This window comes from Castor canadensis, chromosome 3 (assembly GCF_047511655.1).
Source record: "Castor canadensis chromosome 3, mCasCan1.hap1v2, whole genome shotgun sequence".
Lineage (NCBI taxonomy): Eukaryota > Metazoa > Chordata > Mammalia > Rodentia > Castoridae > Castor > Castor canadensis.
This window is the reverse complement of record NC_133388.1, coordinates 80,933,295-80,956,244: the sequence shown is the minus strand read 5'-3', so window position 1 is coordinate 80,956,244 and position 22,950 is coordinate 80,933,295. Positions and strand designations below refer to the sequence as shown.

The window sequence follows — 22,950 nt, the reverse complement described above, 5'->3', positions numbered from 1 at the left end:
AATTCCTAAGACTAATCAATAATAGAATTATTTATTGTGGATGAAGGAATTAATTATAGGACTAATTAACTATTGACATGTTTGATAAAACAATTAAAATATTTTGAATCTTTATTTCACTTATATGGTAACTTTCTCATCTCTTAACAGAAATTAAGATATCTGAGATTTCTTACCATATTATCTCAATGCACGATGAAACTATGCACTTACACACATGTAATAGTCCTAAAAACACATAAACACACAAAGATTAAGTAGATATAACCTGTGTTTAAATAAATAAAAGATCACTTTTTCTCTGTTTTGTGACACTAAAATACTGGCACAAGCTTGGGCCTTTTGCAAAAATATTTGGATGAACTGCCACCCTCTTCAGAACATCCTTCTCTTCTTTGATATCATCAGTAAAATAGGTCCCACGCACATTAATCCTTGTGTCCTTGCCCTAAACGTTCTCTCCACACAAGCATCTGCTCATGGGATTCTTGGGATTCCACTTCTGCGCAGCATCAGCTTGTGTGACTGCAGGCCTGCTTCCCAGCTCTCCTATACTTCCCACATGGTGTCTGCAGGACTGCCCTGGTACACCAGCTGTTTGTCACTCGGGTGCCATCATGTCCCTAGGCATCCAAGTCCTGGAACTGCCCAGAAGTGTTGGAGACGTAAGCAATTAGCCCACCCCAAACCATTTAACAAGAAATGCACATCTGTTTTAAGTCATTGTTGCGGGATCCATGTTTGCTTAAGGAAAATATTCCCTGATTAAATGTGGGAAATTTAATGGCATTGATAGATTACAACTATCTCCATGAAAATGAAAGGCTCAGAAAAGAAGTGACTGCAAACAAGTTGGTAAGTTCATCACAGGTCCAGAACTGGGCCTTGTTCTCCAACTCCTCCAAGAATATGGCTTTCTTTACGCTCTCTCCTCCCCTCTGACCCCCTGACCATATAGTCATGTAGCCGGTTGCTCTCAGATGCATCTGGAGAGAATGTCTCTTGTGAGACCAACAGACTCCATCTCTCTCCTTTCTCTGACACTCAGTCCACAACTGTGAGGATGCAGCCTCCTGCACGTCTCAGCAAAGTGTACTGTTTGTGACACTCTCAGTGTATTACACAGGACTCCCTGTGACAGTGCAGCTCTTCAAGTGAATGAACAACTATGAGAATTCATTTTACATCTCTGGACTAAAAAATCCACAAAAGACTCCAGCATAAAATAATACAGACATAGAAAGTTCCTCACAAGATACCAGATACAAAAAAAAACAACAGTAAATGTTATCTTTCTTGTCCTTTTACCGCTTCACTCTCACCCCTGGAATCACAAGGATAAATTCACACCAGGCAACCAGGCAGTCCTTATTTTAGCACTCTGTCATATTCAGTGTCTTTCAATACCAGTCTGTTCTCCTCCAAGCTGAACTCTTCCAGTTCTTTATTGGGTCACTCCATATGCTCAGGAGTCCATTCATCTTCCAGGATGCTCTCTCTGGAAATCTACCTTACAGCATGTGCACAGCCTTAAGCTGAACTTACCTGTCGAATTGGAGAAGAACCTGTCCTCCAACCTGGGAACTGCTCAGTAGCTCAGGTTTGCCTTCTGGAAGCAATGCCATAAGCATTTACATTGCATAGGCGTGGTCTAAGGATAATGAGTTTGTAGGACAGAGAATACCCATGTGAGGGAATCTCCCTTAAATGGAGTTGTTCAGTCCTGGGAACAAGAGCAGAGGCCCTTGCAAGTCTCCAGCCTCTTTGAGGTGACCTTGAGGACATCCCTTCCCCCCAGGAAGAAAAAAATTGCTGCTCAACTCTTTCTTTGTTTTAACCTTTTTATTAGTATATGATAGCTGTACAGGGGTTTCATTGTGACAAATTCCATATATACACGCAATGTTCCCCAGTTAGGTTCATCCCACATTTATTTTCCCTCTTTTCCCTCCCTGAGTCTTAAAATGACTTCAACAGGTTTCAGAGTTCCATCTTTATACACATATAGCAAGTACATTAACCATATTCACACCCATTTACCTTCTTCATTCAGTCTCCCTCTCCCCCTCTCATGACCTGTTTTACATTCCTATCCTTAATTGTTCAAATGTATGTTCATTGTTCAGAGGGGTTTTGCCTTGGTTTTCACCTGTAAATATTTTGTACTTTCATCAGTCTACCTCCTCTATTAATCTACTGGGTATTGTTCAACAGCTTTCAGTACATTTCACTCTGTTTTGTTCCTTCACAGAAGGGATGTATTTCAACATTATTCACTATCATTCTCTTCTCCTTTCCCTTCTCCCCTAGTCTACTCAAACAGTCACACTATTGGAAACATGTTCTGTATATATACATATATATATATATATATGCAAAACATATGTGTACTTGTATTTGGGTATACATTTATCATTTGGATCTGTCTTCCACAAATGAAAGAAAACATGCAAACTTAGTCTCTCTGAAACTTAGTCTCTCTGAACCTGGTTTACTTCACTCAACAGATGTTCTCCAGTTCTATCCATTTACCTGAGAACTATATAATTTCACTCTTCTTTATGGTTGAATAATGTCCCATTGTATGTGTGTACACATATATCAAAATCACATTTGCTTAATCCATTCTTTAGTTGTAGAGCTCTGGACTGTTTCCATAGCTTGGCTCTTGTGAATAATGCAGCCATGAACATAGACATGCAGTGTCTTTATTGTATCCTGACTTATATTCCTTCAGATATATGCCCAGGAGTGGTATCTCTGGATCATATGGTGTTTCTGTTTTTGAGGGATCCTCATACTGCTTTCCATAGGGTTATACTAATTTACATTCCAACCAACAGTGTATTAGAGTTCCTTTCTCCCCACATCCTCACCAACATTTGTTATTTTTGATGGTAACCATTCTAACTAGAGTGAAATGAAATCTTAATGTGGTTTTGATGTGCATTTCCTTTAAGGCCAGAGATAAAAGCATTTCTTCATGCATTTTTGGACCATTTGTACTTCTTCACTTGAATTTTTTTTTTTGCGCAGTTCATTTGCCCATTTATTCATTGGGTCATTCATTCTGTAGGAGTTTAGTTTTTGAGCTCCTATAAATTTTAATTATTAATCCCTTGTAAGATGTATAGCTGGAAAAGATTTTCTCACATTCTGTGAGCTGCCTCTTCAGGCTGGTGACTTTTTCTTTTGCTGTACAGAAGATTTTCAATTGCATATAGTCCAGTTTTTCCATCTTTTCTCTTAATTGCTGAACTATTGGAGTTCTGTTCAAGAAGTTATTGCCTGTGTCTATATGTTCCAGAATTTTCCCTATTCTTTCCTGTAGTACTTTCAAAGTTTCAGGCCTTAAGGTCTTTGATCCACTTTGAACTGATTTAGTACAAAGTACAAGACTGGAATCTACATGCAGATATCCAGTTTCCAAGCAACACTTGTTTTCTTCTCCAATGTTTGCTTCAGATTCCCTTGAAAAAAAATTAAATGGCTGTAGCTACATGGATTAAAGTTTGGGTCTTCTGTTCTCTTCCACTGGTCTTTGTGTCTGTTTTCATGCCAATACCATGCTGTTTTTATTGCTATGGTTCTGCAGTATAGTTTGAAAATTTTCTCAGTATCGCTTTGTTATTCGAGGTCTTTTGTGCTTCTATATGAACTTTAGGATTGATTTTTCAATCTCTGTGAGGAAAGCCACTAGAATTTTGATGGGGACTGCATTGAACATATAGTTTTTTTTATCATTTTCACAATATTAATACTGTAAATCCATGAGCATGGGAAATCTTTCCATCTTCTGATTTCTTCAATTTCTCTCTTTAGTGATTTATACTTTTCATTGTAGAGGTCTTTCACTGTCTTTGTTAAATTTATTCCTAGATAATTATTTTTTGAGACTATTGTAAAAGGGATTGTTTTCCTAAATGTTTTCTTGGTTTGTTCATCGTTGGTATATAGGAAAGCTACTGATTTTTGTATCTTGATGCTTTGCTGAAAAAATGTTTATGATGTCTAAGAATTTTTTGGAGAAGCTTTAGGGTCTGTTAGGTAAAAGATCATATCATCTGCAAATAGGGATAATTTAGCTTCTTCTTTCCTTATTTGAATTCCTTTTATTTCTTCCATCTACCTTATTGCCCTGGATAGGAATTCCAAAACTATGTTGAATGAGAGCAGAGAGAACAGACACCCTTGTCTCACATCTGACTTTAGGGGAAAGGGTTTCAGGTTTCTTCCCATTTAGTGTGATGCTGGCTATAGGTCTGTCATATATAGCCTTTTATTATGTTGATATACATTCCTTCTATTCCTAGTTTCATCAGAGCATTTATCAAGAAAGGATGGCAAATTTTGTCAAAGTCTTTTTCTGCATCTATTGGGATAATCATGTGATTTTTGTCCTTGTTTTTGTTTATATGCTGTATTGTCTTCATTGACTTGTGTATGTCGAATCATCCCTACATCCCTGGAATGAAACTAACTTCATCGTGGTATATGGTATTTTTGATATGTTCTTGAAATCGGTTTGCCAGTATTTTATTGAGGATTTTTGCATCTAGGTTCATTAAAGAGATTGGCCTACAATTCTCTTTTTTACTGTTGTTGTGTCCTTGTCTGGTTTTGGGATAAGTGTAATACTAGTTTCATAGAATGATTTTGGTAGTGTTCCTTCCCTTTCTATTTCATAGAAAAGACTGAGGAGTTTTGGTACTATTTTCTTTAAACATCTGAGAGAATTCAGCAGTGAATCCATTGGATCCTGGGCTTTCCTTTTTTGGGAGATTCTATTGCTGTTTCATTTTCATTATTTGCTGTAGATCAATTAAGGTGGTTTATAGCCTCTTGGTTCAATTTTGGTTGGTCAAATCCTTCTAGAAATTTATCCATTTCTTCAAGATTTTCCAGTTTATTTGACAATTCCCTGATGATCCTCTGGATTTCATTGGTATTTGTTGTGATATCCCCTTTTTCATCTCTGATTTTGTTAATTCGGGGTTTTCCCCTCCTCCTTCTAATCAATTGGCTAAGGATTTATCTTTTTGGAGAACAAACTTTTTGTTTCATTGATTCTTTGTATAGTATTTTTGTACTCTATCTCACTGATTTGGTCTGTGTTTTTATTATTTCTCTACTTATGTAATTTTGGGTTGAACTTGTTCTTGCTTTTCTAGGAACTTGAGATATATCTACAGTGTCATATATTTGACATTGCTCTGTGTTTTTAATACAGGCACTCATGGCTATAAACTTTCCATTAGGATTACCTGTGCTATATCACATAGGTTCTGGTAACATGCATTTTCAATTTTATTATATTCCAAAACTTTTTATTTCCTCTTTTATTTCTTCAAAAATCCAGTAGTCATTCAACAGCATATTGTTCAGTCTCCATGTGTTTGAATATTTTCTTTAGCCATTGATATCTAGTTTTTATCCCCTTGTAGTCTGACAGAACACAGGAAGTTATTTCAACTTTCTCATATTTGTTAAGACTTGTTTGTGTCCTAAAACATGACGCATTTTGGAGAAAGTGCATGGGATGCTGAGAAGAATGTGTGTTGTGCTGTTGCTGGGCTGGATGAAATACTCTGTAGATATCTGTTAAGTCCGTTTGGTCTATGGTGTCATTTAATTCCAAGGTTTCATTGTTGATTTTTTATATGGATTACCTATCTATTGGTGACAATGGATATTGATGTCTCCCAGTATCATTGTGTTTGGGTCTATATAGACTGTTAAGTCCAGTAGTGTTTGTTTAATGGCATTGGATATGCCAACATTGCGTACGTATAAGTTAACAATCATTTCCTCCTTTTTTTTTCTTGTGGTACTGGGGCCTGAACTCAGGACCTACACCTTGAGCCACTTCACCAGCCCTATTTTTGTGATTTTTTTTTTTTTTTGAGATAGGGTCTCACAAATTATTTGCCAGGGTTGGCTTCAAACTGTGAATCTCCTGATCTCTGCCTCCTGAGTCACTAGGATTACAGGCACTGCTACTGGTGCCAGGCAATCATTTCCTCTTGATGTATTAGTATGGAGTGACCTTCTTTGGCTCTTCTCACTAATGTAGGTTTGACATCTACTTTATCAAATAAGCATAGCTACTCCTGCCTGATTTCAGAGCCATTTGCTTAAAAAATCTTTTTCCTTCCTTTTACCCTAAGCCAATGTTTGTTTTTGTCAGTGAGGTGCATGTCTTATAGGTAACAAATTGTCCATTCTTGCTCTTTAATGTAGCTCACCAGTCTGACTGTCTTCCTGAGTGCTGGTTTGGTGGTCATAAATTGCTTTAGTTTCTGTTTATCATGGAAGGTTTTCCTTTCTCCTTCAATTATGAATGATAGCTTTGCTGGTCACCTAGGTTCGCAATTATTTTCTCTCAGTACTTGAAGTACACATTCCATATCCTTTTTGCTTTTAAGGTTTATATTGAGAAATCTGCTGTTATCCTGATGGGTTTACCTTAATAGGTGATTAGATAGTTCTCCCTTGCAGCTTTCAATATTCATTCCTTGTTCTCTATGCTTAATGTTTCAACTATAATACGCTGTGGAGTTTCTACTTTGGTTGTGGCTAGAGTCCTAGAGGCCTCCTGTACCTGTACGGCCATCTCTCTCCATATTTGGGAAGTTTCTGCTATTATTTTGTTGTATATGTTTTCTATGCCTTTTCCTGCACCTCTCCTCTTTCTTCAATACCCATAATCTGTTTGGTTTTTTATGGAGTCATGGAGTTCTTGCATATTCCATTTCTGTTTTTATTCATATGTTTTTTCTATTATACCTATTTTGTCTTCAAGTCCTGAAATTTTCTCTTTTACTTGTTCCAGTCTGATGGAGTGGCTTTCAACTGTAATTTTTATTCAATTTAGGCAGCTTTTTTTTTTATTTCCAGAATTTTCACTGGGGTTTGTTTTTTTGGGGGGGGGAACTTTCCATATCTTTATTAAATTTCTCTTTTACATCTTATATTGTCTTTCTTATTTTATCTAACTATGCTTTTTGTATCTTCCTTGATTTCATTCACATGTTTGTTTATATCGTCTTTGAGTTCATTTTGTTATTTCTTTGCCTTTTCACTAGATTCATTTAGCTGTTTATCCATATTCTCTTGAGTTTCATTGACTTATTTTGCATAACTCCTTAATCATTCTTATCACTTTTGTTTCAGCTTGGAAATTGAGGTTTAATCCCCTTCACTATGCATCATATTTTTTGTTATATGGCTGTTGGTCATTTCAGAAGTCATATTCCCTTGCCTTTTCCTATTTCTCAGGCCTTTATTTTGAGATTTCCTAATCTCTTGTCAATTAGCTTGGGGATTTTAGTCACCTGAAGTCTTTCCCCCGAATTAATTTCTATGTTCTGGCAGTATTGGTTATTAGCCAGGTTTTTCTGTTGTTTCTGTACACTGAACTGGGTGTATAACTTAGCAATAACAAATTCACCAGTTCAATACCAAACCAGATATTTACATGAAATACAAAATCTTTTTTTGGAAAATAATAAAAGTTGTTTGTATAGAAACTTAGGTAGTAAAAATAATGGAGATGGGAAAGGAGATAAGGAGGAAGTAAAATAGGAGTAAGGGGAAACGAAGTGTGAAGTGTGAGGGCTGCAGGTAAATAAGGCCCTAGTGTGTAGAGATGTAGCTCAGTTGTTGTGGAGAAGAGGTATTGTCAGGAATTGCAGAAGAATAGAAAGGGTGGGAGTAATATATGAAAATGATAGAATAAACCCCTAGTCAAGTGGCTATGTCATCTGAATGGTTTAGGGGCTCCTCTCTGGTATCAGAGAGAGTGCAGGTTGGTAGTCAACATCTGTCCTATGTCTCTGTAGTTGGTGACTGTCCTTTGTAAGGCAAATTTTATCCCTGTATTTCATTGTTTAGTATGCCATATGATCCTCATGGACTGGAGGCAACTCATGTCCAACAGAGGAACAGAAAGAATTTTTTTAAAAAAACCATCAAAATTCTGGCAGTTGTGCTGGCATGGGATGGACCAGATCCCTACTGTTGGTGACCACACTCCAGCAGCAGAGTTGCCTGGTGGCTCATGCCTATAATCCTAGCTACTCAGGAGGCAGAGATCATCAAATTCATAGTTTGAGGCCAACCCAGGATAATAGTTCACAACACCCTATCTTGAAAATACCCAATACAAAAAGAGTGACAGAGTGGCTCAAGTTGTAGAGTACTTGCCTAGCAAGCATGAAGTCCTGAGTTCAAACCTCAATACTGACAATAAATAAATAAATAATATAAAAATCTTACTTAGAGATTGATATCTCTAGCTATGGTCTGTCCCTATATTGGCACCCTCTCTTTTTTTTTTCAAGGCTACCTGACCACTTACCCTAAAAGCTACAATCCTGAGGTTTTAGTTATGGTTTGTGAGGGCTCTGGGATGAGGTAGCTGTCAGCAATCCACCATCTTGCCCCCTGGTCTCATCTCTTTATCTTCCAAAAATATCCAAAAGCATGGGCACCCAGGCCTCTCTTCCCAATCTGAAAGCCCAAAGGAGAATGTACATAACTACTTCTTGGAGGTCTCATTGCAATGGTTGTAGAAGGTTGAGGTCAGCAGGCTTGTGAGTCATCATCTTGCCCAATGCCCAGCTCTCCCCTTTTTTTCTCCACTTGCCCGCCAGTTTCTATATTTCACCACAATCCTGAGTGTACACTGAGTTTTCCTACTACCTAATAGGGTTTGAGTTTTCCTACTGCCTAATAGGTAAGATAATGGCCAGATGAGAAATGTGAAATGTCATATGCTCAAACTCTTGTATTGAAGTAATAATCTCTAGCAAAGCCAAGAAGACAAAGTAAAATGCTATTAGGAAGGTGGGGGTGAGTGAGAAGAGAATGTAAAGATACGGTCACAACAGGCCAAAGTCATTGAGAAAATGAAAACTGTCTAAGACAGATGGTGATGACAGCTGTATAACAAAGTGAATTGACTTACAGCCACTAAACTATGAATGTAAAAACAGTTAAGGTGATTTTAATCTTATGTTTTGCATGTATCACCACAATTGAAACTTTATTAACTTTAAACAAACTCTGAAAACACAAAAGGAGCAAAGCTCTAATGGAGTAGATTTTTTTAAGAAAGTGATTGACCAGTCCCCCTGCACAAGGAAGTAATTTCTGGGGCTCCTTTTTCCTCTGCAGCACTCAGTTTTGCAAGCCAAAGAAGAGAGGCCCCAGATTTGGCTGATCCCAAACACCCCAGCAGTGGCCCCAGTCCAGCTTTTTCTCCTTTGAACATGATAACAAAATAGCAGTTAGGTGAAAGAGACCAAGAGACACCATCTGAAGAGAGAGCTAGCAGGAATGGAGAGGATGAGTGCAGGCACGGGAAAGACAGCATTGGGCACCATAGCCATTTCCCTGAGTTTATCCTATTTGTAGTTCACTGGACTTAATGGGTGGACATGAGTGATTTTTTTTCAATCAAAACTGAGAAATTTTCTTTCATTATTTCTGGAAATTTTCTCTTTCAAATATGCCCTCACCTCTGGACCTCCCTTTACACATGTATCCCATGTAATGCTCAATGTGTGGCTAAGGCATATTATTTTTTTTCTTTATTTTTCTTTATATTCTCACAGTCCTAAGGCAATTACACATTCACCAGTGAAAACCTCACAAGAGCAGCCAAACGTCCCTCCCTGCACCATGGCTCAGCTCAGACACACAGCAGCAGAGTTGTGATCAGTTCAGTGTGGTCCACTGGCACACAGGCCAGAAAAGAGCAGAGGGGAGCTCACAGGGTCAACTTCTTGCCAGTATAAACTGGTCTTCAGGCATCCCTGGGAGAATAGGAGCCTGAGGATATGCATGATGGAAGTCTAGCCCAAGAAAATGTCACAATAACTCAAAGAGCAATTGTCAACAAAAGAATGTGCTATCACAGTCAAAGATATTATAAAGCAGCTGCAGAAATTACAAAACACACAGTTCCATGTGACCAGATGCACTTAAATTAACAAGTGCTTTAGCTATAACGTTATAATCTATCATCTTTGATTTTGTTTGCTTCTGAAACTTCATAAATTTAATTTTAACAGAGTCATAATAGCCTGACATGCCAACTTACAGATATTTCATTTGTCATTCCAACATTGCTGAATATAATGATAGTTTGTAAGGTGGTAGGAGGAGGATTGGGATAAGTTAACAAAACTAACAAGGCAATAATATTCCCTACAAAGAATATTCATTCCTGGGGCAGAGAATGAAAATATGAACATATTTGACATATTCCAGGTTTGGGATAATGACTGGTCTGAAAGCCAGAGGGTCTGAGTCCCTAAGACCTACCTGCCAGGGCAGAATCAGTGCTCTCTTTGCTCCACCCACTTTCCAATGCACTCAGGAACACCCTTAGGCTTATAGGCTTGCTTTCACAACAAAGAAAATCCCAGTAACACACTGATTCATGGCTAAATTCTAACAGAGCATTAAATAAAAACTACCATAAATGCTCAAACTACTTCATACAATAGAAAAGGAAGACATACCACCAAACTCAATCTGTAAAACCAGTATTACTCTAATGCCAAAACTGGCTATGGACACACAAAAAAAGAAGGAAATTATAGAGCAATTTCCTTGATTAACATAGATGCAATATTTTCAATAAAATATTTACAAACTTAATTTAATAACACACTATAAAGATCATACAAAATGATCAAGGAGGTTTCACTCCAGGTATGCAACAACACAAACCAATGAATACAGCTCAGCACACAAACATGATAAAGGATAAAAATCTAATGATTGTTTCAATAAGGGAAGAAAAAAATTTTGAAAAAATTCATCATCTTTCATGATAAAGGCCCTGAAGAAAATAGGAATAGAAGGAATGAAACTCAACATAATAAAGGCTATGTATGAAAACCCTATAATAACACAGTACTAGCCAATGGGGAAAATTGAAACCATTTCCACTAAAATCAGGAACAATACAAGGGTGCCCACTCTTTTTACTCTTACTAAATACAATGTTTGAAATCCTAAGCAAAGAAAGAAGGTAAGAGAAAAAAAACAAAAGAAATACAAGTAGGATATGATGTCAAATTATCCATATTTGTAGATGATATAATCACATACTTAAAAGACTCTAAAGAATCCACCAAAAAAAAAAAAAAACCTGTTAAGGGCTGGTGGAGTGGCTCAAGTGACAAGTGACACAGCACCTTCCTAGCAAGCGTGAAGCCCTGAGTTTAAATCCCAATACTGCAAAAAAAAAAAAAAAAAGGTATATGGGGCTGGTGTAGTGGCTCAAGTTTAGAGCTCCTGCCTAGAAACTAGGAGTTCAAACCACAGTACCAAAAAAAAACAACCAAAAAAATTCACATCTCATGAACACTTTGGCAATGTAGAAGGACACAAAAGCAACATACAAAAATCAGTTGCTTTGCTTTATTTCAACAATAGGAACAGGCTGAGAAAGAGACCATTCACAATACACTCAAAGAAAATAAATACCTAGAAATAAACCTAACAAAAAAGGTAAAAGACCCCTACAATGAAAACTATAAAACCTCAGAGAAAGAAATTGAAGACACTAGAAAATGGGAAGCCCTTCCATGCTCATGGATTGGCAGAATTAATATTATGAAAATGACTAAAGAAGAAATCTACAGATTCCATGCAATCCCAATCAAAATTCCAATGTCATTCTTCACAGAAATAGAAAACTCAATCCTAAAATCCATATGGAAGCACAAAAGACACAGAATAGCCAAAGAGATCCTGATAAAAAGAGTATAGCTATAGCTGTCAAAGACCCAACTTCAAAGTATATTACAGAATCATACTGTTAAAAAAACTACATCATACTGACACAAAACTGACACATATACCAAAGGAATAGAAGAGGAGTCCCAGAAATAAGGTCACACAGCTTAAGCCATTAGATTTTTGAGAAAGATGCCAAAAACATGTTAGAGAGAAGACAGACTTAAACAAATAGTGTTGGAAAAAACTGGATGTCCACATGTAGAAGGCTAAAAGTAGACCCGTCTCTCACTCTGTACAAAAAAAACAATTCAAAATGGATCAAAGATCTTAAATTAAGACCTAAAAAAGTTGAAACTAATACAGAAAAACATAGAAAAAACACTTGTAGAAACAGGCAGAGGTGGTGATTTTCTGAGTAGGACTCCAATTATTCAGGAAATAAGAGCAAGAATTGACAAATGGAATTTCCTCAAATTAAAAACCTTCTGCACCTCCAAGGAAACAATTTTCAGCCTTCAGGATGGAACAAAATCTTTGCAAGCTATTTATGTGACAAGGTATTAATATCTATAGTCTATAAAGAGCTCAAATAACTAAACACTGAAAGACCAAATAATCCAATTAATAAATAAACAAATGAATTAAGTAGATATTTCTCAAAAGAAAAAGTACAAATGGCCAGTTAAGTACATTAAGAAATGTTCGGGATACAAGAAAGAGTAGGAAATACTCTGGAGTTAGTAGGTATAGGTAAGAACTTTCTCAATGAAACCCCAGCAGCACAGCAACTAAGAGATAGCATAGATAAATGGGACCTCATAAAACTAAAAAGCTTCTGTTCATCAAAAGAAATGGTCTCTAAACTGAAGAGAACACCCACAGAGTGGGAGAAAATATTTGCCAATTATACATCAGACAAAGGACTGATAACCAGAATATACAGGGAACTTAAAAAACTAAATTCTCCCAAAACTAATGAACCAATAAAGAAATGGGCATGTGAACTAAACAGAACTTTCTCAAAAGAAGAAATTCAAATGGTCAGAAAACACATGAAAAAATGCTCACCATCTCTAGCAATAAAGGAAATGCAAATTAAAACCACACTAAGATTCCACCTCACCCCTGTTAGAATAGCCATCATCAGCAACACCACCAACAACAGGTGTTGGTGAGGATGCGGGGAAAAAGGAACCTTCTTACACTGTTGGTGGGAATGTAGACTAGTACAACCACTCTGGAAAAAAATTTGGAGGCTACTTAAAAAGCTGGACATCGATCTACCATTTGATCCAGCAATACCACTCTTGGGGATATACCCAAAAGACTGTTACTCCAGAGGCACCTGCACATCCATGTTTATTGCGGCACTATTCACAATAGCCAAGTTATGGAAACAGCCAAGATGTCCCAGCACTGACGAATGGATTAAGAAAATGTGGTATCTATACACAATGGAATTTTATGCAGCCATGAAGAAGAACTAAATGTTATCATTCGCTGGTAAATGGATGGAATTGGAGAACATCATTCTGAGTGAGGTTAGCCTGGCTCAAAAGACCAAAAATCGTATGTTCTCCCTCATATGTGGACATTAGATCAAGGGCAAACACAACAAGGGGATTGGACTATGAGCACATGATAAAAGCGAGAGCACACAAGGGAGGGGTGAGGATAGGTAAGACACCTAAAAAACTAGCTAGCATTTGTTGCCCTTAATGCAGAGAAACTAAAGCAGATACCTTAAAGCAACTGAGGCCAATAGGAAAAGGGGACCAGGAACTACAGAAAAGGTTAGATCAAAAAGAATTAACCTAGAAGGTAACACCCACGCACAGGAAATCAATGTGAGTCAATGCCCTGTATAGCTATCCTTATCTCAACCAGCAAAACCCCTTGTTCCTTCCTATTATTGCTTATACTCTCTCTACAACAAAATTAGAGATAAGGGCAAAATAGTTTCTGCTGGGTATTGAGGGGGGGAGCGGGAGGGGGTGGAGTGGGTGGTAAGGGAGGGGGTGGGGGCAGGGGGGAGAAATGAACCAAGCCTTGTATGCACATATGAATAATAAAAGAAAAATGAAAAAAAAAAAAAAAGAAATGTTCGGCATCCTTATCCATAAAGAAAATGCAATTCGAAACTCTACTGAGATTCCAACTCACTCAAGTCACAATGGCTTTCATCAAGAATCAAACAACAAAAAATGCTGGTGAGAATGTAGGGGTTAGGTGAAGAACACTTACACACTATTGGTGGGAATGTAAATTAGTGTGGCCTCTATGGGCATCCGGATGGAGGATCCTCAAAACCCTAAAAGTACATATGACTCTACTTTACCACTCTTGGGCATATGATCAAAGGAATGTAAGTTGGCATACAATAAAGACATCTGCACATCCATGTTATCTGAAGCACTATTCGCAGTACCCTAATTATGAATCATCCTAGTTGCCCATCAAAGGATGAGTAGATAAAGAAATGTGGCTGTTTTAAGCCTTTCAAATTCCAAAGAATTGAGAACAGCATTGGCTTTATCAGACTGACCTGGAGCCACATGTTAACTCAAGTCCATTTGTCTCAGTAATCCATCCTCTGAGGCTCTCCTATTCTGTCATTTCCTTATCTCCTAGTGCTGTCGTCATCATCCTTGTACCACTTCATCCCCAATCTCTACTCCTGACCCCATCACCAATAGTTTACAGTGACTCAAAACTGTCCAGATGTTCATTGATAATCAGGCTTTTCTCTTACTGTGCCTTAGTAAAGAAGACTGCTTGGCACTTTTAAATATATAAAAAATATTCTTGGACCCTGAAATTAAGCTCTACAAAGTTCAGAATTGGATGGAGAGATGCTATTTTAGAAAAAAATACAATTACCTCACCATAGATTCAACATGGGGGGTGGATTATATTGCATCTTTGGAGGAACTAGAGGATCTAGGGTTTGGAGGATCTAGGATTCCAGATTTAAGATGACTAGATTGCAATTCTGGAGGATACGACCAAGTGGAAGGGGACAGTATTTCCGCTTTATGCAACTGCCTGACAATGCGCTTCTTGCAACACTCACCACTCAGAGCTATGTGGGAGGGAAGACATATTACAAAAGATTCCATCTTGAAAATTACAGAGTCAGGAGGAAATCAGTGGTCACTGATATAATCCTCCCTAATTTACATCAGAGTAAAAAAGTTAGAAGGAGTAAGTAAGTACCGCTATAGACCTGGACAGACTTCTGTGGAACATGGTCCCACTCCTGTGCTTCATGGTAGCTCTCCTGCCCTTCAGTGCTGAAGCAGGTAAGTGAGCACCCTTATTCCCAGAGGTTTGGCATATAGCAGCACTGACACTTCCACAGTGCCCCGCTCAGGCTGTCTCTAAGATTACCCTTGGCTCACCCTGTCCCCAGATGTTAGCTGATTTTAGGTCTGCAATGGGTAATCCGTGCAAACAAATTAACAGAGAACGCTGCAAAGATACCTTGTAGGTACCAAATCCTTCAGACCTGAAGGCAGCCAATTATTGCAATGGCACAGGACACTGGTGGAAAGGTATAACTGAAAAGGTGGGCTGCAAGTTCCCTTTCTACAAAGTTGACACTGGACAGATTTATCCCATGAGCTATCATCAGGACTAGGACAAGAAGGACTTTTCTACTCAGCTTCCTTCACTCTCACTTCTCCCCATTCTGCTGAGCCACTCAGCTCTGCCTGGACACTGACACAAAACCTAACTGAGCCAACAGAGTACAACCTCATCTGTGCTCCACAGCCTGATGGGATGGCCAGGCTTGTCCTCTGTGGACATGGAGAGCTACTAAAGCCTTTCTCTTTCAGGACAAATCAAATGGGGTACAGAGGTCACACCCCACTCCCGGCCTTACATGGCGTTTGTAAGGTTCTATGATAACAAGTTAGTCAGGACTGGCTGTGGTGGTTTCCTGGTGTGAAAGAACATTGTAATTACATCCCCTTTCTGTAATGGGAGGTAAGGAGAAACAGTGGTCTTGGTTATCCTGGGACTGACCGGGTGACATTGCTCAGGAACATCCATGACCAATAGGGTCAAGGGCAAATGAAGATATATCTGACATTGTCCTAGTTGACCCAAAATGAGTATGGGAATCAGATTGGAAGATGTGGGGGAAGAGGCAGGGTGGCAGTGGAGATTGCTAGGGAAACAGCCTTGACTTTGCATCAGCACACCAAGAAAGGCCACAGAGTCCACTCTGGACCAAGACAGGACACACTTTTACCCAGGGATTACTGGAAGTTAGACTCAGCTGCTGCTCTAGCTTAGAGTGAGCTTTCAATCTGCCTTTTAGAGACTGAGTTATAACTTGTAAGACAGATGCTATACATTTTATCTTTACAGTAAAATGAATGTCACCTTGGGTGCTCATGATATCAACAAAAAGGAAAATACCCAGCAGGTCATTCCAGTTCTTCAAGCCATCCGTCATGAAAATTTTAATACTGAAACATTTACCAATGACGTCATGCTACTGAAGGTACCATCTTCCTACTACTAGTCTATCAACACAGGTTGATAGTTTTGAAGTCTCCTCTCCTCTTCTGGGTGACTGTACTACTGGTCTCAGGGAAATAGGATGGGATTGGGGAGTTGTTTCAGGTGGGGAAGTACAGGCTACCTAAGCCTTATACTTTAAGATCACCAAGAGGCCAGGCCTGAATTACCATATCTCCTTTCTGACCAGCTGAAATACAAGGCCCAACTCCATGCATATGTGGACACCATTGCCCTGCCACACAGTGAGGACTGGGTGAGTTGTGAGCAAGTGTGCAGTGTGGCAGGCTGGGGGAAACTGGCTAATAGTCAACTTACTGAAACACTCCAGGAAGTGGACATGGAAGTTCAGAATGAGGGGAAATGCAAGCACTTCTTCCCACAATACCAAAATGCCATCCAGTTGTGTGTGGGGAACCCTAATGACAAGAAGACTTCTGATAAAGTAAGGACACTGCCCTCTTCAAAAGACAGAGTGAAGCTGAGGCTAGATAGCCTGGCACCTTCAACTCCACGTCCACTGCTAGTCTAGGATCAACCTGTGGGGTGGGGCATGATGTTCCCAGTCTATTGGAAGTGGCACATTCCTCCAATCAATCCTTGGTCATTGCCTATGAGAAAAGAAAGGGACAGTTCAGGTATGGGTTGAGCAAGAGAGAGAACCTGAAGCCAGGCAGAGGTTCTCTATTCAGTTGGATCACAGAGTCTGCTCACCTCGCCCCCATGCAAGGCAAAGACCATCACAATGAAAATTACTTGTGAATTATAATGTGTCATAATTCAATTTTTTTAATTCATTAAAAATCTAGACTCTAGAGGTGATGAACAAAACAGGCAAAGACCAACCATAACCACTCACCTGTTATTCCACGAAAGCACAGGTCCTTAGGACAGATGAGAACAAGTAGAAAACAAGACTGAAAGGGGGGAAAGAGTGGGGTCTGTACTGAGATGCTCATTTTTCTCTGCAGGGGGATGCTGGGGGACCCCTCGTGTGTAACAACGTGAGCCAGGGCATGGTCAGCTATGGGCATGTGGATGGGAAACCTCCTCAGGTCTTCACCAGGATTTCAAGCTTTGTGCCCTGGATTAAGAGAACAATTAAACAGTTTGAGCATCGCTAGAAGACAGGCCTTGTTTTCTGGACCAGTGTCCACACATTTGGGCACAGCTTTCTGACTCCTAATAAAGAAATCCCTCACCAAGGATGAGCTGAATTCTCTTCTCCATGAATATATTCTCTTAACAAACTTTGTGTGCCACCTCCCTCTCCACCCTACACTCTTCTTGTCCTGGTCACTATCTGCAAACCTAACAGAGCCTCCAGTTCCTACCTGTGCACTGGCCCTGTCCTTTCAGCATGTATAAATCAGGACTTTCTGCCTGACTCTTTCTCTAGGGTATCTCTGAAACATGTCTTGCTCTCCTTCCTAAATTCATCTTCAGACTGAACAGGCCGAGAATGGGGAAAAAAATCAAAACAATCACCACCCACACCACATTCTGCTCCAAGGAATATGTAAGGTTCCAGGAAACCTAGCTTCACTCATCCCTGCTGTGCTGCCCCCTACTCCAACAGGGCCTCTCCTCGAGGCTGGTTCCCAGCTGAGTCCTGCTTCCCACTCCCTCATCTTTCATGCAGTAGTCACAGGAGATGCCAGATCAGAAATTTTAGAATGGGAGCAAAACATGTCCTTGGGACTGTACATTCGCCCCATTTGTGGAGAAAGCTCAGCATTTCTAACCAGCCCACCCTACTCCATTGTATTATCTGTAAATTAAAATGGAACACTGTGTTTTCCCTATTTTATGACACTAGAATGTCAGCAGATTGTTCTGTTTTTAATAATACTTAGATGAACTGTCGCCCTCTTCAGAACATCCTTCTTTTCTTTGATATCATCAGTAAAATAGCTTTACTGTCACTTGAAGCTCTGCCCTCACTAAGCCCACATACACCAATCCCGGTGTCCTCACCCTAAACATCCTCTCCCTAAGATCATCTGAACATGAGGTCCTTACGAATCCATTTCTGAGTAACAGCCTTGTGTGTGACTTCCAGACCTTACTTCCCAATTCTCCAATACTTCCCACATGATGTCTGCAGGACTGCCCTGGAACATCAGCTGTTTGTCACTCAGGTGCCATCATGTCCCCAGACCTTCAAATCCTGGAACTGCCTAAAAGGAATCAGAATGCCTACCCAACACCATTGAATCAGAAATGCACATCTGTTTTAAATAATAATTGCTGTAGGAACCATGTTTACTTAAGAACAATATTCACTTAATTAAAAAGGGAAAAAAATTAATGACACTGATAGATACAAACCACCTCCATGAAACAGAAGGCACTGAAAGAAAGAGGCCACAAGCCTCTTGTGAAGTAAGTTCACAACAGGAGTAGAACTGGACTTTGTCTCCCAACTCCCAGCCAGTGCTCCTCCAATCAGAGGGCCTTCCTAACACTCTATTTTCTCCCACACCTTCTGGCCACATGGTCATGCAGCCTACTTAAATGTATCTGGAGAGAATACCTTACATGACACCGACCGACCTAGCTCCTTCCTGTGACCTGAAATCTACCTCTGTGGTGGTCTAGCCACTTGCATATCTCAGTTAAGTGGTACATTTAGAAAAATTTCAGTGTCTTCCATGGAAGTCCCTGTGACAGTGTGGCTTTTCAAGTGAATGAACTATGAGCCTTCATTTTACACCTCTGACTAAAGATTCCCCAAAAGATTTTTAGCATAAAATGATACACAATGCATGAAGTTCCTTATAAGATACCAAATACAAAAAAGACAGTGGTAAATGTTTGTTGTCTTTTTTGTCCTTTTACCTCTTCTGTCCCTTCTCTGGAACTTCATGGAAAAATTCACCCCAGGCAACCACACAGTCCTTATTTTAATACAGCTGCCACACTTATTGTCCTTTTAGTATCACTACTCTCCTCCAAGCCAAACACTTCCAGTCCTTCATCTGCTCTCTCCATGTACTTGGGAGTCCTTTCATCTCCCCAGGTGAATTTCCTATGAGAAATCACCTTACGTCCCAAAGCAAGAACCCTCGTCACAGCGTCGGGCTGAAATTACCTATCAGGTAATGAGAAAACCTGACCAGTGGGAGAAGATTCTGTCCTCTGAACTAGTGAACAGCTCAGTAGATGTCAGACCTACAGGTTTGGCATTGGGAAGCAATGACACAGGTATTTCCATTGCATAGGCTTCAGCTGAGGATAGTGAGTTTTTTATAAACGACAGAGAAGAACACTCATGTAAGGGCATCACCCTTAACTGAGGTTCTTCTGTCCTAGGAACAAGAGCAGAGGCCCTCACATGGTTCCATCCTCTTTCAGGTGACCCTGAGGACATCCCTTCCCCTATAAAGAAGAAATTTCCTTGTCATCTCTTTCTTTATCTTCCAAAAACTTCCAAAGGGACCTAGGCATCTCTATCCCATCTGAAAGCAGGTAGGAGAATTTATGAGGAAACTCTCCTGCTGGACTCATCGTCGTAGTGGAGTAAATGGATGAATTCAGCAGGCTGAGTCATCACTTTGTCCCTTCCCAGTTCTCCCTTGTTATTTCCACTTTCCCTCTGGTTTCAATGCCTCACACAGTCCTCTGACCTGCCATGTCCTAGGGTCTGATTGACAAATAAGGTAAGAAACCAGGTGCAAAGTGTGAAGTATCATCACGCTTGATTCTTGTATTTGTGTAACACTTTGGCAAATCTGTGAAGGCTCACAGTAAAATGGTTCTTGAAGGGGTAGGAGTAGGAGAGACCATGGAAAGATATTGTCACACAGAGTTTCATTTGGGGAAGTGAAAAATTTCTAAGATGGTGGTGGTAACAGTAGAAAAAGATAAATACACTTAATGCCACTGGAATACACTAGTGAAAACAGTTAAAATAGTAAACTTATGTGTTGATATTTCAATATAATTGCAATTTTAAAGAAACTCTGGGAATATAAAAGGAACAAAGCTCTAATAGAGTAAGATGTTGTCTGGAGATCCTGAGCAGTCAGCCCTCCTGAAAGTGGAAGGCATTGCTGGAGCTCCTTTTTTCTCTGAGCACTCAGCTTAACAGATCCAGGAGGAGAGGCCCCAGGTCTGGCTGATCCCACACACCCCAAAGTGGCCCCAGTCCAGCTTTCTCCCCTGTGAATGTGACACCAAAACAGCAGCTGTGGTGAGAGAGACCCAGAGACACCATCTGAAGAGGGGGCTGGGCAGGAAAGGAGAGAAGAGGGCATGGGGCACAGTGACCATTCTCCTGAATTTATCTTACTGGAAGTTAAGTGGGCTTCATGGGTGGACATGAGTGACTTTTTCCATCAAATTCAGAAATTATCACCCATAATTTTTTCAATCATTTTTTTCTGGGCAGTGCCGTCCAGACCAGCTAACTATGTTACACATAGTGTACTATACCTGCTTACGGCCTGTTATTTTCCTTCTTTCTCTTAACAGGATTTTGAGACAATTACAGATTCATCAGTGAAAATTTCACAAGCAGGCAAATGCCCCTCCCTGCACAGCTGCACAGTGCCTAAGCTCAGACACAGATGCTTCTGTCCTTGGTCACAGCAGCAGAGTCATGATCAGCTCGGTGTGACCACTGAGACAGGGGCCAGAGGGAAGTACAGGGGAACTCACAAATGAACTCCCTGCCAATATTACTTGGTCCCAGGAAACCCTGGGAGAATGGGGACCTGAGCCATGTATGGGGCAAAAAGTCTAGCCTATGAGAATAACCCATAACTCAAAGGACAAATATCTATTACAAAAATGTGATATTACTGTCAAAGATACAAGACATCATCTACGGAAATTGTGAAAATGGTCACATTTCTGTGTGACAAGATGTACTTAATTGATAACCAACTGCTTTAAGGGTAACACTGTAATCTATCATCTTTGATTTTCTATTCTTACATAACTCCACATATTTTATTTTAGTAGATAGATAGTAACTCAACTTGCCAACCTAAAGTTATTTAATTAGTCATTTCAACATTGCTGAATATAAGTATATTTTTCAAGGTGGGGAAAGAAGACAGAGATAAATTAATAAAGGTAACAAGCTAATAATAGCCTCTAAAAGGAATAGTTTTCTTGGCCAGAAAATGAAAATGAGCACATACTTGACATGTTCCAGATTTGGTGTAATGACTGATCCAACAGATGTGAAATCAGCATAAGCAGTGTATCCAGCTTGATGTGGGGTTTCAGGAGTCTTCTTGTATCTATATTGAAATGTAAAGAACCAAGAGAAGTAATCTAACATGTCAGGGTAACATGTATTCTAAGGAGAGACATATTTTAAAACCTCATTTCCATTGTGATATCTCTATGTATGCATACAATGTGCTTTAATCAAATTCACTTCTCTATTACTCAATGAGTAATTAAGTACAGTTAATAGACTCTATTTTTATACATAAATATGATTTTTTTATTTTTTTCCTTTTCTAATTATTACTTTTATTTGACACATACTATCTATACACACTTAGGAAATACAATATGGAATATACTCTAACTTGCCTTGACAGTTTTTGACCTTTTAAATAACTTGTACCTAATAAAAAAAACCTTTAGATTTAAAAGCAAACATTCCAAAAGCACCTGTGAACAGAAAACAGTAACAAACGCTGGCTGGTTCCTGACCAAGTTCAGGCAGCCACAAGGGGAAGTGCTTTGCCTCTATCACATTGTTCACTTGGGTGCCAGAGTGTCTAGGAATGAGGAGGAAACTCAGATGAATGGCAAAGCTTTGTTTCTCCTCTCTCTATACTTTCATGCTTCTGACTACTTTGATACTCAGGTGTTTTGACTCTTTCAAATTACAATGGGTTGAGAACAACATTGGCTTTATCAGACTGACCTAGAGTCACATGGTTAACTCAAGTCCATTTGTCTGTGGAACCCATCCTCTGAAGGTCTCCTATTCTGTCATTTCCAGTGCTGTCCCTGTACCACTTCATCCCCAATCTCTACTCCTGACCCGATCACCAATGGTTTACAGTGACTCAAAACTGTCAAGAACTTGATCGATGATCAGGCTTTTCTCTAGTGTGTCTTCGTAGAAACTAGTTCTTGGCACTTTTAAATTTACAAAAAAATATTCTTGGACTCAAAAAAAAATTAAGCTCTACAAAGGATAGAATCCAATGGAGAGATGCTATGTTAGGAAGCAATTACCTACCATAAATTCAAGACTTGAGGGGATTATATTTTAGCTATTGGAGGATCTGACTAAGGGGAAAGGAATACCACTTTTATTTCATGCCTAAGCCCCCCCCGATAGTCTTTTCCTTCATTCTGAGAGTTCAGTTTTCCTCGCAGGGAATGTGGTCATGCTCACCAGCAGTTGTCTAATAACATGTTTCTTGCAACACTCACCACACAGGTTTATGTGGGAGGGAAGACATGGCTAAAGCTCTTATCTTGAAAACTGGAGTCATGAGGAAAGTAGTGGTCACTGATATAGCCCTCCCTACCTCACTTCAGGGATAAAAAGTTAGAAGGCATAAGCAAGGGCCACTCTACACCTGGTCAGACTCCTGGAGAACATGCTCCAGCTCCTGTTCTTTGTGGTGGCTGTCCTGCCCTTTAGTGCTAAATCAGGTAAGTGTCCTTCATCATCCCCAGAGG

The 22,950-nt window shown here is 39.5% G+C and overlaps 2 protein-coding genes across 3 annotated transcripts in view; one reads left to right on the top strand and one right to left on the bottom strand.

Moving 5' to 3' along the window:
• LOC141421609 (inhibitor of Bruton tyrosine kinase-like) overlaps positions 1–22,950 on the bottom strand; it is a 221,229-nt gene that overhangs the window by 84,150 nt on the left and 114,129 nt on the right. Inside the window, exon 3 of the mRNA XM_074068285.1 lies at positions 21,438–21,539. Within this exon, the coding sequence (XP_073924386.1) occupies positions 21,438–21,539 (102 nt within the window). The remainder of the gene's footprint in view (positions 1–21,437; positions 21,540–22,950) is intronic.
• LOC141421610 (mast cell protease 8-like) lies at positions 14,983–17,635 on the top strand. Of its 2 annotated transcripts, XM_074068286.1 has the most exons (4): positions 14,983–15,059; positions 16,135–16,270; positions 16,478–16,543; positions 17,259–17,635. In XM_074068286.1, exons 2-4 carry the CDS (start codon positions 16,139–16,141, stop codon positions 17,409–17,411), a joined length of 351 nt encoding a protein of 116 aa, XP_073924387.1. In that variant the 5' UTR covers positions 14,983–15,059; positions 16,135–16,138; the 3' UTR covers positions 17,412–17,635. The 2 variants fall into 2 exon arrangements, 1 of the variants encoding a protein (XP_073924387.1); XR_012446207.1 differs by lacking the exon at positions 16,478–16,543 and having other exon boundaries at positions 17,259–17,624.

What these genes read in the sequence shown, in the direction of transcription:
- LOC141421610 (XM_074068286.1), top strand. Translation starts at nt 16,139, where the DNA reads ATGAATGTCACCTTGGGTGCTCATGATATCAACAAAAAGGAAAATACC. An exon ending in ATGACGTCATGCTACTGAAG is followed by an intron (nt 16,271 to 16,477) that starts GTACCATCTTCC and finishes CTTTCTGACCAG; the next exon opens with CTGAAATACAAGGCCCAACT. An exon ending in TGCCACACAGTGAGGACTGG is followed by an intron (nt 16,544 to 17,258) that starts GTGAGTTGTGAG and finishes TTTTCTCTGCAG; the next exon opens with GGGGATGCTGGGGGACCCCT.